This window comes from Melopsittacus undulatus, chromosome 9 (assembly GCF_012275295.1).
Source record: "Melopsittacus undulatus isolate bMelUnd1 chromosome 9, bMelUnd1.mat.Z, whole genome shotgun sequence".
NCBI classification, from domain to species: Eukaryota; Metazoa; Chordata; class Aves; order Psittaciformes; family Psittaculidae; genus Melopsittacus; species Melopsittacus undulatus.
The window spans coordinates 43,377,669-43,395,706 of record NC_047535.1 but is presented as its reverse complement, the minus strand read 5'-3'; the positions used below and the strand labels follow the sequence as shown (position 1 = coordinate 43,395,706).

Sequence of the window (18,038 nt, the reverse complement as noted above, 5' to 3'; positions counted from 1 at the left end):
TGAACTCCCAAACAATTCTGTTGGGTTTCTCTTTCTAAAAAGTAAGGTCTGGCTTTACACTAAATATAAATTCCAAATGACATCATACTATTTAAAACAATCTCTCTTTACTATTTAAAACATACTATTTAAAACAATGGAAAAATTAATTGTACTCAGTAAAAATCCAGAATTTAGTCAAATTGCAGCATACAGGAGCATCCTGATATAGCAATATTAAGAAAACAAATAAACCGAAATGTCATTACCACCAGCCATAGTGCCTTGCGTATCATGGGAGTACTTTTGGTAGGAAACGCACCCTAAGAACAGTGTGAATGTGAAACCATTTAAAATGCAAACATCCACATTCTAATAGGAAAAAAACCAACAAAAAATCCCCCCCCCCCCAAAAAAAAAGAAAGAAAAAGGCTTTGAAAAAAAGCAGAATTGTGAAAAAATGAATTTTTTTACTTAAATCGCCATAGACTGAATTCGAACTGCAGCAGTCACTGACTGCAACACACACGAGCTACGCCCCTCGGCGGTGTTGTAGCGCCACCCCATGGCGGCCATCCCGCAGTGCAGCCCCGGCAGCACCGCCCGCCCCGTGGGAGCCGGCCGAGGCCGGGGCCGAGAACACGGCTGACGGCTTCGGGTCCGTTCCGGAGCGCTGTCGGCAGCGCCCGGGGTAGGTCACTGATAGGGCAAGCCGGTTATCACTGGGGAAACGAGATGGAGCAGCCTAAGGAGGCCTGGGAAAGAGATGGGCAACAAAGGGAAGATAATATCAAGAGTTTCAGTGTATATGAAATAGGTGTCATTTACAGTCGATCATTTAATTGGCAAGGACTTGAAAGCTATCTCTTAATTCTCCAAATCAAATTTCCATGGGATTCCTTATTCCATTATTATTATGATTTATTAAGTTATTTGTCAAGACTCGTTGATCCAGTAACAGAAGAATGTAATCAAAGGTTCTTTCTGCTCCCTCCATGGCAACAGTCACCCCGAAAACTCACAGCCAGCGCTGAGTTACAGGTCTGGGGGCTACTTCAACTGTCTTAAACGTCTGAAAGTACCTTTGCATGTACCTAGAAAGGACTTTTCTTCCTCCAGTTACTCTTACGTGCACACAACCAGTCATCCTAACTGAAAGCCAAGTTTACTCAACAACAACAATAAAAAAGGCAGAAGAAACAGAGGAAATATCCAAGAAAAACATTTTTAAACATAAACCCAATAGAGTAATCAGCATGAATGATTAAATATACTGGTCAGGGTAAGATAAAAATCTGGTGCAACAGGAAACACTCATCCTCAGTGGCTGTTTACTATCCTGCCTGTCTGCTCAGTGTCCCATAAGACAGTTCCTTAAAAAGCAGTGTGTCAGCTTCAGAGCTAACATATATGGCTGCTGGGTTTAGTAACTCTGGAGTCTATGAGTATTCTGGCTTTACATCACCACAGGAAAATACAATCGCAATATAAACCAGTGTGGATCAAGTCAGTAATTAAAGTAATTTGAATGTAAACTCTAACCTGCCCAAATAATTTTATTTTTAATAAATAAAAAATAATATATATATTATATATTTTAATATATATTTATATTATATGTTATTAAAAATATTTATTTTTAATTCCAGTCCTACATGCATATCTTCACGTACTTATTGTCATAAATTTCATGGGATGTTTTGCCACTAGTTACAACAGTATCAGGATTCAGCCTGTGACATTAGTCTAAGGGGCAAAGCCAGCAATCACTTCACTCTCAAAAACCCCACTGAAGTCAACAGGAGATTCCCATTACACACTATTGACAGAACCCAGAGTTAAACATGACTCTTCCATAAAAATGGAATGAACAGACCATGAATGTATCACCAGTTCCCCATAGCTGACAGCTTACAGGCTACTGCCCAGCATTTGTGTTATTAAAATGTGACTGTTGTATAAGGTAATGAAATAAATGCCCTCAAGGTGCACCCTAGGCGAGGGATAGTAACAAGAAAAAACACCCTTTTCCTCATTAAAACACATCACCACAACAGAAATAGGAAAGAGAACACCCTTCGTCAGTCTAACTTCAAGCTGCCCTCTGTTGCTGGATTTCATTAACTTCTGTTTATTAAAACAGCTATTCTGTAATGAATACATACTAATATCTTTGAAGGAAGTAATCTGCCAGAAGAAAAAGAGACAGTACAGCGAACACATGTATTGTCAAACTCTTGTGATATATATAGGGGACTTTCAACTATATATTTCTATGGCTTGCAAATACAGGCTACCAGATGTACTTGTGATACCTGAAGATTTCCAAAGTATTTTAGGAATCAAGACCAAGTCATGACCTTAGTATTATGAAAACTGGAAAATGCTATAAAAAACAATGCATTTATATGCAATTTAGAAAAATATTTAAAAGTACATGGATTTTAATACATAAAAGGATAAGAAAGAATATTCTGAAGGTAGTTGCCAATTTTGAAGACTTCTCCCCATTCATTTCCCACAACAACAACAAAGTTTAATATAAAAAGTTTACATTTAAACACAACAGCATTTATTACAGCATTTTAACCACTAAGGTAGATTAACATAACTGATCTAATATAAACTTTGAAATAGCAAACTTTTGGAAAAGATACAGAATGCTCTGACAGTCAAACTTTAGGTCTGGTCAGTGCACTTGTAACTTCAGCTTGTTTAAGCAGCTTTTAGATTCTTTCTATGGTCCAGCTGGATAACAGCAAAATTACAATAGTCACTTGGCATGAGCAAGCTGAGGTAAAGCAGTGAAGATGCAGCAGAAGAGATCTGAAGGTGTATTAATCTTTGTATACAATTCAGGCCTTATACAGCCCCTATTCCTGACTCTTCTCTCATGGTCACCAAACAAATCTCAGTCAGAAAAGGAAGGAACGTGGAAGAATGGATAAATGGACAAATCATTTATTTTAAAGCTCCTTCCAAGGTACCATGCTTGCTTTGTTCATTTTAGAGCAATGCTACTGAGAACATTTTTTTCCATTCATGGAAGTCCCCCTGTTGAACTTTTCATAAGCTCTACTCCAGTTAAATAATAAATAGGAAACAGTAAGTGTAATGAAGTGTGTAATTCCTAGCCCAAATCTTAGAAAGACAAATTCTTCTGCTGAATGAAAACATCAGATATGCTAATGACTTAATAAATCATGCTTTTCTATAATTCAATTTTTATATGAAATGATCAATTCAATTAATAGTACTGTTTCCTACTAAAATATTGTTGAAATCAGGCATTGCTTGAAGTGAGAAATACATATGGCCTCCCTGTGTACACAACAGTGGAAGTACTAATACTGATGCTTTGCTAAGATTTGATAGTGAAGGAACACTTGCAAATGCTGTTCCTAAACAATGATGAGATCAAGAATGTACCAGTTCTCTGGGGTGTTGATAAACATTTGCATAACACACACTGCTGTTTTTCCTGCTGTGATTAATGCAAACAAGATGATAAGAGAAACTACAGGTAAAATTTGCTCCTATTTCTCCTTTAGTACAAAAATCCCTTGTGCAGCTATTCTGCTTAAGAATATGTTTTACTGAAGTTTCTCCATATATTAAATTAGCTTTAACATTTTAACATGACAAATAGGGATTATTACATAGCAATAGAATAGTCTGTTTCAATGCAAAGTGAACATAATTATAGCAATTTCTGGCTTTGCTATTTTGCTGTAATGGAGGCTGCATCTTCTGGAGAAACAATTTGTTTATTTATCTACCTTGACTTTTTTCATGGTAACCTTTGTTTCAAGACATAAATTTACCAACAATAACAAAGCACCATGAGCTGGTCTGCTGTATTTAACTTTTTAATTGATGTTAATCTATTCACATTAAAAGAGAAACAAATGCAACATATATAGCTAAATAACATAGATCAGTAAATAGCTTTCTTACCAAAGGCCTAAGTTCTGGATGAGTCAAAATATATCCATTGTTTGTAATTGCAAAAGCGTATCCATGAATACCTAACTGTAAGAATGAGAAAGAAACACTAATTAGCCAGTCCCCAGTAAATTCCAAAATAAATGAATAAATACATACATAAATAAATTCAGGCAAGAACTTAGTTATCCAGGGCTTAAAGCTGGCATTCATAACCCTTACCCACATAGTACTTCATTCTAACATATGCAAAGCTCTGATCCCTGACATTTGGTGAAAATGAGAACCTGTCATTGTGATGAACTCAGCATATAGCACAGTTTCAAAGTGTCACATGCTTTGCTATTTAAGGCACCTATTTCTACGGGCTTTAGATTGAATTAGATATGCACATGTATATTAAACACCACAGCATGTGGCATACACCACAGCACGCGCCAAAGCAGGAGGGGTACTGGAATTTAGTAGATTTACATACAGCCAGGAATGGCTAAGCTCAACTTAATTCACTTGTTCAAGACATACTGTATATGTCAGTGGTACTGAATGAACAGTTTATATGAGTGGTACTGAATGAACAGTTAGAGAAGTAAGCAGTGGCCTGTCATATCTGGTATTTACACCTTCTAGTCTTAAAGGCATTTACCTCTCTGTTAATTCAAGTTCATCTGGAGCCACAGGAAAGGCTTATTTCTGCTAAAGAAACTCTTGGAAGTTTACAGATTTGTAGCAAGTGGAACTATGGGAGATCATTTGAGAGCAATGAAATGCTTTATGAGGCCTAACAGTATATATAATTAAATTTAACACTGTACTTATTTAAATAACAATACTACTCTTTTAACAATATGCCCATTGCACAATTGATTGTACCCACTGAATGCAGTAAATGTACCTTCAAACCATTCACGTGGTCATTTAAACATCCCTTCTTAGCATAAAAACTTGTTGCTAATGTAGAATCTTTCTGCAGCTTTAGTATGTAACTTTTACCATGCAAAGAGTACATCTCATGACGCTTTCTGATACATTTTCTTCAGTTCTGAAGTTAATTAATACCCTATATATCTTTAAGCATCTCATTCCATTGAGGTATTACAAACAAATACTTCCAGAACTATCTTACTTTGATATTTACTTTACATTCCTCACTACCAAAAATGCTTTTTATTTTGCTTCAGTACATTCTTAAATTGTTTGCTGAAGGGGGACCCTAGGAGTGTGTCTGGCATAAAGCAATGTGAGCAAAGTTGACAAGTGAGAATCATTGCTAAGGGACAAGCAGGACAGCAAGGCTTCTGTAATTGTCTGGAAATATAAACCAGAGTATGATATTATGGCAAGGTCATGGAGGAAAACATACCAGGTAGATTTATACTCTTCCTGTGAATAATTCTATATGGCCAACTGTAACTGCCATATAGAAGATTGTTTTATAAATTAGCGTTTTTCCTGAAGCAATAAACTTCAGTGAAAGTAATAGAAGGTGATATGTTCTTGGCACCTCTTCATAAAGGAGGGATAACCAAATAATAACAGTGGAAATGTTTTACCTATTATAGTATGACAAGTGAACTAGCTGTTGGCTAAATATCAGATCTCAAGTGTAATTTTCTGTGTTGGTAACTGCAGAATGATATCCAAGCAATGCAAGTCAGGTAAGGAAACCAATGTGGGTGGTATATTTTAGAGGAAAAAAATATTTGCCTATTCGAAGCATACTGAGACTCCACGGGTAGTATTTTATTGTGTGTTGTGCAATATGTGAAACCGCACACTCTCTACACTGAAAATGCTTCAGTTTGACAGATGCTACCTCTTGCAGCAGTATTGCCAGTTTGAAGCTTGAGCTCTTGCCTCTAAATGACACATTCAGAAACAGAAAATCTTTCTAACTGCTGTAAAATGCCACATGAACACTAAGTATTACTCAATCCAACCTTACCTTAATACAGGAGAGACTGCCACTGGCATCTGGGGAAGTTTAGTCTAGGTAATGACTGCTGAAAATAGCTTATTGTTATTTTTCATCTTCCTCGGCATAAAATCCACCTCATGGAAGCTGAGAGAATTCCAGGTCAGCAGAATTCTATTTCCAACCAATCATTTTATATCCCTGTGTGAATTTTATTTCACATGCTGCCTCTACAGGAATGGGTCCCAGGGGTGATTATGCTCTTGCAATTGCATGGTCTTTTTACTGCTCAGAAACGTTTATGGTATGCGAGACTGGAAGTTATAACTCAAGTGATTTCACTAACCTAAGTGAATTGCATGATATTGGTGCCTCTTGCAATAATCCTCTCTTGTATTACACCAGCAGTATAAAATGTTCCTTCAAATAAAATGTCTAATATTCAGAAAGAGGATTGTATATTACTTCCACAGAAAATTAAGTCTTAAGAAATATATCGCCATATGACAAAACCAGAAATGTTTATTTTCCTGCCTATCTTCTCCTTTTCTGAGTCACTCTAACTGCTGCAGTACCTGTTATTCAGGCCCCACACTCTCTAGGTTCTTATATTCAAACTATGTCCAGATCATAAAGATGACTTCTGAATAATATCACTGTGATATTACATTTTCTATCCAGCCGTGCACAAACAAGAGTTTATTTCTGCTGTTACTACATTGTTATTCTTCTTATAACAAGAAAAACTTGTTCTACACATTGACTCCTTAGAAGATTGTCCCAAGGACTGCTTCCTTTGCTCCAAATTTTGCTCCTTTCTCTTCTACCTTCTACTGATTCTGTATTTCTGCATACCCAAAAGTGCAATGTAAGCTGCAGTTAACGAACAGTGGTAGTGCACTGAGACTGTTCTTTGTTATTTATGTTGACCAGCAGTGTCTCTATGTTCTTATATCAGTGCGTAGATATCTGTTGCCTCTTCCCACAGTTTACAAACCTTTTTCCAACTGGAACAGGCTTTCTGTTCAATGTTGGCAAAGCACCAAACCTACTAGGGTCCAGGTCCCAGGAAATCACTACACCTTGAAATTACTCCACTACACCTTATCAATGCAACTGCCAGCATTTTATGCATTATTCTTATCAAATTCTTGTTTAACTTCAATTTTCCAGTTCCTGCATATTGATGTACAAAATAATTTGGTAACTGCTAATGTATTCAAATTAGAATTATAATTTATAGGAGGGTGCCTATACCTTTTTCATATAAAGTTATGCAAATTTTCAGTGTGAATTACTGGTTATTTTTATGGTATTCTACTTATATTGCACAGTTAAATCATTTCATTGATTTCACTTAGTATTACCTTCTAGAGCAAAAATGTGAAGATCAAGCCATAGATTGATTTTGGTATTAAAAACTGCACTTGACCTCAGATATTACAGAGCTGGAATTCTTGAAGAAAAAGATTGAAATTTTGGAACACCATCAGTATAAACAATATGAGATGCTACATAAATAAAGTTAAATTATAGCTGTTATAATTTAGCTAAGTACAAAGGACATTATCATTCGTGTATTACCTTGTATTTTGGAATAGTTTTTAAAAGCTCTTTAACTGGAACATCTGTGCCAACAACTCCCAGAAGAATCCCTTTAGATCTCTGAAAAGAACAATAAAAGATTCACTCAGAACCACAATAATAACGAATTTTCACTGCTCATTTCACTTTGCATGTACTCTGCAGAAGTGAATAGACATTAGACAAATCCTTTAAAAACTGGGAAAAGCAGATGCTGGTACAACTCATCTGATCAAATAGTAATTTAATCAATAATATTGCTTCTTTCTACATTAGCTTCAATTCACATAGAAAAGGCATGCAAACTTTTGATAGCTACCGAGTCCCTCAACAGGAAACTTCCTCACACAAATTAAACTAAAACACTTTTACTCCTTTCTTTCCTGATTTCTCCTGCCATTTGACAAATAAAAGAGAAAAAACAAGCATTAAGGGAAAGTCCATGTAATTTTCTTACTAACGTGTGAAATTAGTAAATAGATATATATATAATATAGAAATTAAATTCTCAGCCTGTGAAATAGGAGTGTATCAGTGCAAAGAAGCAAAGGATATAGATTATTTGCTGCAGAAAGGTAATATAGAAGTAAAAAAACCTGCTAAAGCCTAGCAACATCTGAAATTTTCTCTTAGCCATAGGGTTTCATTATTTGATATGGTTTCTAGAGTGTATTTGGGATTATTTGTCCACATTTTCATGCTAACAAAGGGATACGAAAATAAGATGACTAGAAAAATTTGTAGAATTGGCTAAAATCTCATTAGGTCCCTGAAAGCAGCTTCACTTAAGTCACACCATTATCACATGACAGAAATAGTCTTGAGTACTTACAGTCTCATTTTGCTTACTAAATACTGGCATGGCAACAGTTGTCATCAACACCAATCCCTGATCATCAGCAAGCTATATTTGAAAAAGAAATATTGTATCTAAGTACTAAGGAACAATTCCAGACATGTGATTGCATTTTTCAGTTACATTCTCTTCATTTTAAATGAGATTTATCTAAAAGGCAATTTGTGTCAATGATGCTTATGTAGTTAGACTTGCAGTCAGTGCAGCCCAGCCCAGCCCCAGCCACATCTCAACTACACCAGCTCTGCCCACCCCACCATCAGCATTGGCAGGAAAGATGCCTCATCTTCATTTCTATTGCAGTCTCCCATGATAGTTACGAAGGAGCTGAAATGTGGATTGTGGAAGCAGCATGTGCAGTAGCAAAGCAGCTGGAGCTCTGTTCTACATCTTTCCCAGTGTCAGCTCTGCCAAAGCTGCCTTAGGCTATTTTCTCCCAGCAAGGAACAAGAGGTCACGTCTTGCATGCACTTTGTTCTGGTCCAGACTGAGATCTCATCAGTTAACACAGTGGCAGAAAGGATGACAGCCAGTCAGGATCCCAGGAGCATCTTTGCTCCATTCAGCTTCAGTTCGCTGAGCAAAGAGGTGGTATGAAACATTAACTGATTCTGCACATCAGGTTTCAATGTATTTCTTCAATTTAAGGAGAAAAGAGATCTCCTGACCTTCGCTCCATTCAAGAGAAACATGTAGAATGCTTATCATTGGCCACAGGAGAGTGGCACTGCTCAGACTATTGTCTCTTCACTCCCTCTGGCCAGACTACATCTTTGCCATAAGGCAAAGGCTAACTGTGATGCTCAACACAAGCACAGCTCTAGAGTGCCTAAAGATCTTCACCATCTGCACATGGAAGATAACTTAAGAAAGAAGTTGAGTGATACTGTTAAAACTCTTTCTGCCCTGCTAATTTGGGAAGATGTTTAAAGCTGAAGCAGCTTATCCAACATTTAAAAGCATGACATATCCAGTTATAATCACAACTGGAGATGTCATAGAACACAACTAAAGTCTGCTTTGTTGCATCTGTGTTTAGCCAAGGCAATAGAGGTGATCTTCCTGAGAAATACTGTAGGTGACAGTCATGTCCAATTGTAACTGATGTTCTCCTACAACTCCTACATCAGCATCACATTTTCTTTACTCAGGGAGAATTTTTTATACTTTTTTTTCTTATTTTTGAGAATTGCTGTGATTTTTATTTTTGTTAGCAAAACTTTTGTTCCTAATGAAGCAACAGCTATCTGCTCCCCAAACTTTCAGAACACAAGTCAGATTATGACCAAGCTATTTTATGAAGCATGCTTCACTTTAACATATCAGACAAAATCTAGAACATTACATGTCTTGCAGCTCCCAGTCTGCTTCAGGAGGGTTTCAGATTGTCAAACAAGTACATTTCCTGAAGCATGGCACTATCTCATGGTGGGAAGGGATGTTTGCAGACATCAGACAGGAACACAGATACAGTTTATAATCAAGAAGGTTCATGTCTGATAAAGAATCAATAGGGACATGAGGTGGAGCCAACTTATGATAATGTTTGCTTTTTTTGGTTTTTCCTTTTAATAAGAAGGGATATTTCCATCCCTGATAGAATCCTTGATCAATTAAACAACAGTAAGAAAAAACAAAACAACTACAACAGAAAGAAAACAAAAAGAAAGGCAAAACTAACAACTTGGTGAAACACTGGGAGTTCAGGAGGTGCACCTGAAAGTCAAATGTGGCTGGAACTAGTACAAAGATTTGCTCTCCTTGGCCAGAGTAGTACAGTCAAGCACGCTGACATGATTTCTATGGAGAAGAGCCTTCTGTGGTATGACAGTCCCAAACACACGTACACCAGGAAGTGGAAAAGCATTCTGCTGATTATGGGGTGACATCTTGGAGTGTTTAGAGATTATATATGATTGCCCAGGGTTGTTGTTATCTGACATTATGTATTTGTCAAATATCACTATCATCTTGAGACTCAACTCACTCTCAAGAGATTACTAGAAACAATTCATTGGATAGAATGCCAGCCAAGGTACTGTCAGTAAAGTTTTAGGGTGTCTGAAATTCTTTAAATAGAGAAAAAAGAACCCAACAGCCTGGAGTTCCTGAGAGAACAGGTCATTAACTCTCTAACTACAGAAGCATGAAGAGAATGACTGCCCTGTAATTATGATATCTACAAGTACCACCAAGGGTTGGCTGTTACAATCATTTCTATAGAATTGCAATGTTACTGTCCAGCCTCTTTGTTGGTTGTTGGCTACTTCCCTAAGTGGCCAGCAAAGAACTGGATGATAGATGATTCATATTTGCAATGTTTCACTGAGCCACCATTTCAAGCTACAGTATTTGCTTCACAGAGGAGTACACATTTATCCCCTGGGCAATGACATTTTGGCAGAAATAACTTTGAAATGGTAGAATACCAGCCACTGGGTATTTCTGCTAAGACAATTAATACTAGAGGCCATTAACAAATTGCAAAGGAAGCCATGATCTAGGTATTTTGCATTGTTGCTTTGTGACTCTGATGATTTCTTACATATACAAGAACTCTGTAACAGCTCTTGCAAGTGTCTGGAAAATTTAGTGATCCTGAGAGAAAAAAAGCCAGTAATATGCTCTGTAATCACTGGTAAAACTTCAGCTTATATTAGTTACATTCAGAACAAATATGTATCACTGATATCCCCAGGACTTGCTAGGATTTATTTGGTTTTTAACTTCTAACTATTTGCTGATGATTAATGCTTAAAGAAAAATGTGAAGTATCACAAACTCAGAATAACAAAATCAATATAAAATGATAAAGTCTCTGAATATACTAAATTTAGCAGTTGATATTATTGTGTAATTAATAACAAACTCTTTGGGCTCTCGATTATTTTTTTTCCCCAAAAGTAAAAGCAGACAATCCTTATGATCCCAAAACTCATCAACTGGACATTATGAAGTCAAAAGCTCACAAAAGAATAATGAAGGCATGTAAAAAAGAAAATACTGTAGTCAGTCATTCCTTATAGGAAACAAAGAATGATTATTATTTTCAATAAGCACAGAATACATCTTTCTAAGCAGGCAACAGATAACTTGGTTACACATAGAATCAGGAGGTTTTTTAGTGTTACTGGCAAATACGAAGAATTATACTTATCCTAACATAATGCAACAACATCGCTAGATGCATGGTTACTAGTTACATTCAGGGAATGACTGAAACAAGAAGCACCATGAATTTCATCTCAATCAGTCCTTAAACAGGCTGTAGCTTATCCACCTTTGTCCTTCCAGCCTCTTATAAGTTAACTAACACTAATAGTAACTGCCATTTTTACAGAGGTATGCTTTCTGCATAATAATTCCCCAGAGTCTGGTGATTCAGAATTGTTTAAAGCTACATGCTAAGGTTACTTGTTTGTTATGTGTATAGTTTCTGCTGAAACAAAACGTTGCTGGCGGACCAACTGTGTTCACAAGTAAGGATTAATTTGGAATAAAGTCCACCCAAATGTTGGAACTTCATCTAGGTATATATGCAGAGCCACTAATTTCAGTTCCTCCAACAGTGTTTTGAATTCTTATTGAATTCTAAAAGAAAACCCTCAGTTTCTTTTCTTTCCCTCTAGTACTTTTTCCAATGCTTAATAATGTCTCTTTACACATCAGTCTAAGTATTAACAAATCAAGCTCCTTTCTCTTCCTTCAATCTTTATAGCACTGATAAATGCTAAGCTTACTCTTTACATGGGGCACCATATTAGTTACACATAGGCTCTGACTGACATCAAAATCCTGTCTCTTACCTGTTCAGCAGCTTACCAATTACTGCACTTTTATTTCCTTCAAGTACTTACATAATATCAAGAAAAAGGCAAAGAAACAAAATCTGCTTCATCCCCAGTCCTCCAAAAACATAAAGGCTCCACTGGCAAGATCCAAAAGTTGAAGCTACCGACAGATATTGACTAAGGAAAAGCTGCAAGCTTTGAAGTGCTTTTCACAACATGTATTGCTCTGCATTATTTGCTGTAAAATTAACTAATATAGGAAGTAGCATTCAGATCCATCTAACACTTCCCAGATACAGTACAGCATCCTGCAGGGTATAAGACAGAACCAAATCAAGATTGGTGGAACAATACAAAAATAGTCTCAAATACATTTTTTTTGATATTGCTGCAATTTCCAAGGGATTAAATTATCAAAGATGCTCCAGGAAGCTTAGATTCCAAATACCACCGATTTCTGCCAGGACCTGGGCATCTAATTTCATTAGGCCTCTGAAAATACTAGACAGCTATTAACAGTTGATGCCTTCTTAAGAATATTGGTAAAATATAACCATGAAGTAATCACTGAGAAACGGTTTTAACAGTTTTAGGCCAGTAATGGTATCAGTGCACTAAGAATTCTACTTAAATGCATCTGCATAGACAAGTTTGTTAAGGTTCCCTGCGATTTCTGAAGTACTTCACTGTTTCTCAAGTGGATGTGAATTCCAATTTCCTCAAATTCTTGGGTTTGGGTTACTGGAAACAGACGCTAACACAAATACAATATAAGAATTCAAGCACAATGCTTAAGGCTTGGTCAGATGCTTCTGTCAGAAAATTAAAATTAGCCAAATAAAAACTAAATGAGAAAATAAACAGAAGAACCAAAAAAATTTGACAGTAAAATCGACATGGAAAAGCATGCAATAAATTACTCATGGCTTTTTTTAAAGGTGTTACAGGTATCAGTCACTTTCTTAATGAGTAATTTCTTCAAGAAAGAAAATGGAGCCAGGTCTGTATTATTTATTTCTATTTATAGAATAAATATTTATATTTACATATACTTTCCTGTATGTATTTAGATCTGTATTTCTAAAAGCACTAACCATCTTAAACATCTAGCATCAGCATGCAGACTAATGCATCTTTATGCTAAACAATACAGAGCTCTGATTATATGGAGTATGGTACTAAGTGCTTGTCCTTTCAGATTTTCCTTACTCTGTTAGATATTTATCCCCCGTAGAATAGCAAGAAGTTAGTATGTTTACATGAGCCTGATGCATTTCAAAACAAAACCCTGAGTTTACCTTATCACAGGAATTCTGCAAAGACATTTTGTTCAAGAAACAGTTTATCCATCTGAATATGGGAATGGTTTACTTTGCAAGCATGGAATGTAATAAGGGGAAGTAGGCTGCCCCAGAAAACACAGTGGTCACTGTTTAGAGAGAAAAAAGGAAAAGAAAACAACAAAAAAACCCCTAAAGTTTAGTTCAGTTTCCGTTTCCTCTGCTCCAATGCAATGAAGTTGTTCTATGACTTGATTCATTTTGATTAAGGACTGCAGCTGATAAGTGCTGCAATCAGCATCTCAATGAATTGGGAAGATACCTTCAAAAGAGGAAAACCAGATTGTCTATACAAGTGGTATGATCCTGAATAAATTCTTCCCAGTAATGTGAAAGCAATGTGAAGGCTCCTTACAGTCCCTGTAGCAAAGGTACACCATGTACTGGAAACCCTGAACCTCAGCAAACCACGCATAGACAGGCAGAGTTCTCTTTCAGCAAGGTATTTTTCTCATATTCAGGTTTATTCTCTGAAAACCAGAAAAAGGACTCTCTTCTATGCTGAATGACTCTGTTTTTCAGTACTACCTGTGCACAGTTCTGTGTTCATATTGCGGCAGCTGTTGTTACACCAGCCATTTCAAAACTTCCTTCCTTTTCTATCTTTCTGCTGAGCTGTTAATTTCTGATCTAGTTCTACATTTGAATACACTACAAATTTCACCTTCTGCTAAGAATAAATGCTTACAATAACATAATTCCCTCTAGGGTTTATTAACAAACCAAATGCAACAAAATAAAGCTCAATTTAATCTCCCAAGTTTATCTTCAACACTGGATCTTCATTAATTAATTCTATTTTCTTCTTGCCCTTAGCAAAAGACATTTCCATCTCTTTTACATCATAAGTGAAACAAGTAGGCCTCTTTTGTCAGGTGATTCTGGGAATGTTTAAGCAGTTACACAATTACAAGAAGAAACTTTAGCCTCAGAGAGCTATGAAATGCCACTTATTTGACAGTGCTTGACTGGATAATGGACCTACCAAAACTTCAAATCAGTGCAATAAGAATTCACGGGAAATAGGTTCTGTGAAATACTAAGAAGTATTCTTCATTAGGGACTGGTAGTGATAGGGCAAGGGGTAATGGGTTCAAATTTAACCAGGAAGTTTAGGTTAGATGTAAGGAAGAAGGGTGGTGAGGCACTGGAATGGGTTGCCCATGGAAGTTGTGAATGCTCCATCCCTGAGGGTATTCAAGGCCAGGTTGGACAGAGCCTTGTGTGGCATGGTTTAGTGTGAGGTGTCCCTGCCCATGGCAGGGGGGTTGGAACTGGATGAACTTAAGGTCCTTTCCAACCCTAACTGTTCTATGATTCTAAGTATGTGGATTCGTGCATATGGGAAACTACTGAACTCTGCAGCCCCTCAGATATTTCTTATTCCTTCAAGACTGGAAAGATACCCTCACATAAAACCAAATTGTTTCACTGTTATTATTCCTGTGGCTCTCTAAAACATGGAATTATAATGGTAGAGTAAATATATATATATAATTCAATGGCTGAGTTCAGTTCTTTTGAATTTTGGATGAATTACACTACAGAATATTTCTTTTTCAACATGTTCATCCAATAGCATTGCAAAACAGTAAGCTCTTGTAGTTTCTGCAACATGCACCAATATGCCTTGTCTCAGAACTGCTAGGCTACTTCGGATGACACTGGCAAGGAAGCCTAAAACTGTACCCCCAAACCAAAACACAGAGTTTTCAACTTGATCCCAGGATTTTGTAAGCTATCATCTACAGTCTAAAATGATGAATTAAAGAGACCACATTAGTGGTTTGTCACAGAAAGTCATTCTATTGAAAAGACATGGTGGAAACGGTTTTAGACAAGAATCCCTACAAGGTTCATGGACACTCAGTTTGGTAAAACACTTAGTGAACAATAACAAGCCTTTAGAAATCATCTCATGAATGAGGAGAACTGCATTCCCAGGCTAAAATGTCTCTCAGTGATTTGGAATAAAAAATCAGAACTTTGGGAAAAATCACAGATCTCTAATGCCCAGCAGTAATAGCTTCATAACGGGGGGAAAACTCTTCTTAGAAATAGATTAAACTCCTAGTTTTCCCTTTAACTCCTTGCTGTATAGGGTTACCCCACATAGAGCAACCCCAAATAGATCTGCAGAAATAACAAACAAGCGTCCACTTACTCCTCACATGAAGCATGTCAGTTCAGCCTTAAGTCTAGCACTAGCATCTATCTTCTACATTCCAAAATTACTCCAGAAACACATATACAGGAAAGAATATCCATTTCTTTAGGTGCTTCTAATGTAGCAAAAGGAATTTGGGAAGGATCACTGATATGTTTTCCTTAAGGGTTTATAGTCAAGAAGAGTTATAGCAGGTTGTCCAGAATTTCTAGCACAGAGTTAGTAGTGTCCATACCTATTATTCTTAATACAATATTCTTGTCTATATATATATTACAATGTTTATAATGAAGCCAGGCTCAGGCAGCAATGAACCAGTGGATATGTCCTGAGATGAAAGAACAAATAAGAACAGCAACAAAGCCTGTATCCTTTTTCTTTAGATTATATGTTTGTTTTGTTGGCTCTTTTTCTCCAATACTCAATATATTTTCACCTTAGCTAGTTATGAAATGGTGTTTTTATGTTAGACATACACATCCCCTAACTGTTATGGATGAGTAAAAAAAAGGCTAAATAAACAATATGCAAATTAATTAAATAAAAGGCAAATTTGATGGGGCAGTTCTATTTTTCATCATTGATTTTTCAACTATAATTAGTAACAGAAAGGAGATAATTTTGAGATCTAAACCTTGTATTTTTCCCATAGCTTAGACTCTGTGTTTTAGGTAACCACAATTAGTGTCAAGATTTCTAGATTTTTTTCATCAACTTTCAGACATTTGAAAGACATTAATCCAAGAAAATATTAGAACTGAAACCTCAAATATCTTTTTGTAAATGCATATTTATTATGCCCATAATATATCAGCAAATCCTAGGAGGACTGTTAGCTCAGCTCAAAAGTTAACTTCTGTAGTGCTAATTTTATCCAGTCTTCTTTCCCCAAATTTAAGCAATGCCTAGCAAAACAAAAAGTTATTTTCACACTAACTCTTTTGTTGTTTAACATCATTCTCATGTTTGCCCTTACTTGATTTTTCATGATCCCACAACAAGACCTTTGTTTTCCACAACATTGAATTCAAATACCAACAGGTTACCAACACACAATTGGAAAGTAAGGGGGAAACACTGCTATATTAAGAGGAAATAAAAGTGGGGTGAAACTGGGGGACATGGAAACACTGCAAACCCTCTGACAAGACCTCAAAGTGCCATAATGCTGCTGCTGAAACTACCCACAGCAGTCAGCAGTTCCATTGGGATGTATTTGAAGTATACAGTTCATGCTGAAGCTTTTTTATTCACCACCTTGTTATAACTCTGCCACCTTCCCAACCCACTCTTGTTCTTCCTTTCCCCACTCCACAAAGGCTTGCTTCATGAGATGTCTTTTCCTGTGACTACTGTGCTTTTAGATTCCAACTATAGTCATGAGGTGGGCTGCAAGCATCAGAGAATTGGAATTTGACTATTTAATTGCAGTTTATAGATATTACAAGAATAAAAAATAGCTATTATTTTAGTTTAGATTTAAATTACAGCCTGGGACAATATAGGAACCTCTGCAAGTGTCTTAGACATTTCCATGCTTAGCACACAGAAATGTAGCACAAGAAAACCCCCTCAAATTGTAAAAGAGTTACTTAGAGTTTGCACATTGCTGAATGGATCACTCAACTTCATAAACATTACGAAACTGAAAGACAACAGCCTCTTAGCAGCAGGAAAGAGATCCCAAAGAATGCTAAATCAGGGTCAAAATAGTTATTTCATTTTCATTTTGTACTTCATTAGATTAAACTTAACTCCTATAATTTTACAAAAATGCTAAAATCACTAGTCATGCACTTCAATGAAGTAGCAGCTTTGCAAATGTTGTATTTTCTATTCCCAGTGACAGTTGATTCAACACTTCAAAGTATAAGGAAGTAAATGATGCAGGGAATGACAAATGATACTCCCAAATGGCTGAAAGATGATAGCATCGAGATAAAAGGAGAGCAGAGCACTACTTACAGAATGTAAGGGATAACACAGAAAGAGAGAAGAAAGCTGTCAGGAACTTAGGGCAACAAACATCATCAAAACATTTCTACATGGAGGAAATTTGATTCCATTCATGAAAGAATCATTAGAATTAAAAAACAAAAAAAAACCCAAAACCCAACAATCTAAGTGTTCCTAAACACTATCTGCTTCTGATTCGTGTTCCTAATTTATTAACTTCTACCTCTTCATACAAGCTAAGTAGAACAAAACATCACAGCAGGAGTAGGACAACAGATTTTGATTCCTGCTGTGTTTGCTTGAGGAAGCAAGTAAAGCTTTCCTAGTAGGAAACGAAATACCTTTCTGAGCTATTAAGAATAGCTTTTGCTCATCGATGAATACAAAAGCTGCTCTTCAAAACTGTTTGAAAGATAAATGTCAGTTTGGAAGCCAAACTAGAACACTCTGAAATTGGTAAATTTGAGTTATTAGTTTTGGTTTATTACTATTTTCACAGCCCTGT

General features: G+C 36.4%; 1 protein-coding gene across 1 annotated transcript in view; it reads right to left on the bottom strand.

Annotated features, from left to right (window-relative positions):
• CACNA2D3 (calcium voltage-gated channel auxiliary subunit alpha2delta 3) overlaps positions 1–18,038 on the bottom strand; it is a 425,935-nt gene that overhangs the window by 106,391 nt on the left and 301,506 nt on the right. Inside the window, exons 15-17 of the mRNA XM_031046070.2 lie at positions 8,256–8,327; positions 7,424–7,504; positions 3,937–4,011 (exon numbers count right to left, since the gene is read on the bottom strand). Of these exons, the coding sequence (XP_030901930.2) occupies positions 3,937–4,011; positions 7,424–7,504; positions 8,256–8,327 (228 nt within the window). The remainder of the gene's footprint in view (positions 1–3,936; positions 4,012–7,423; positions 7,505–8,255; positions 8,328–18,038) is intronic.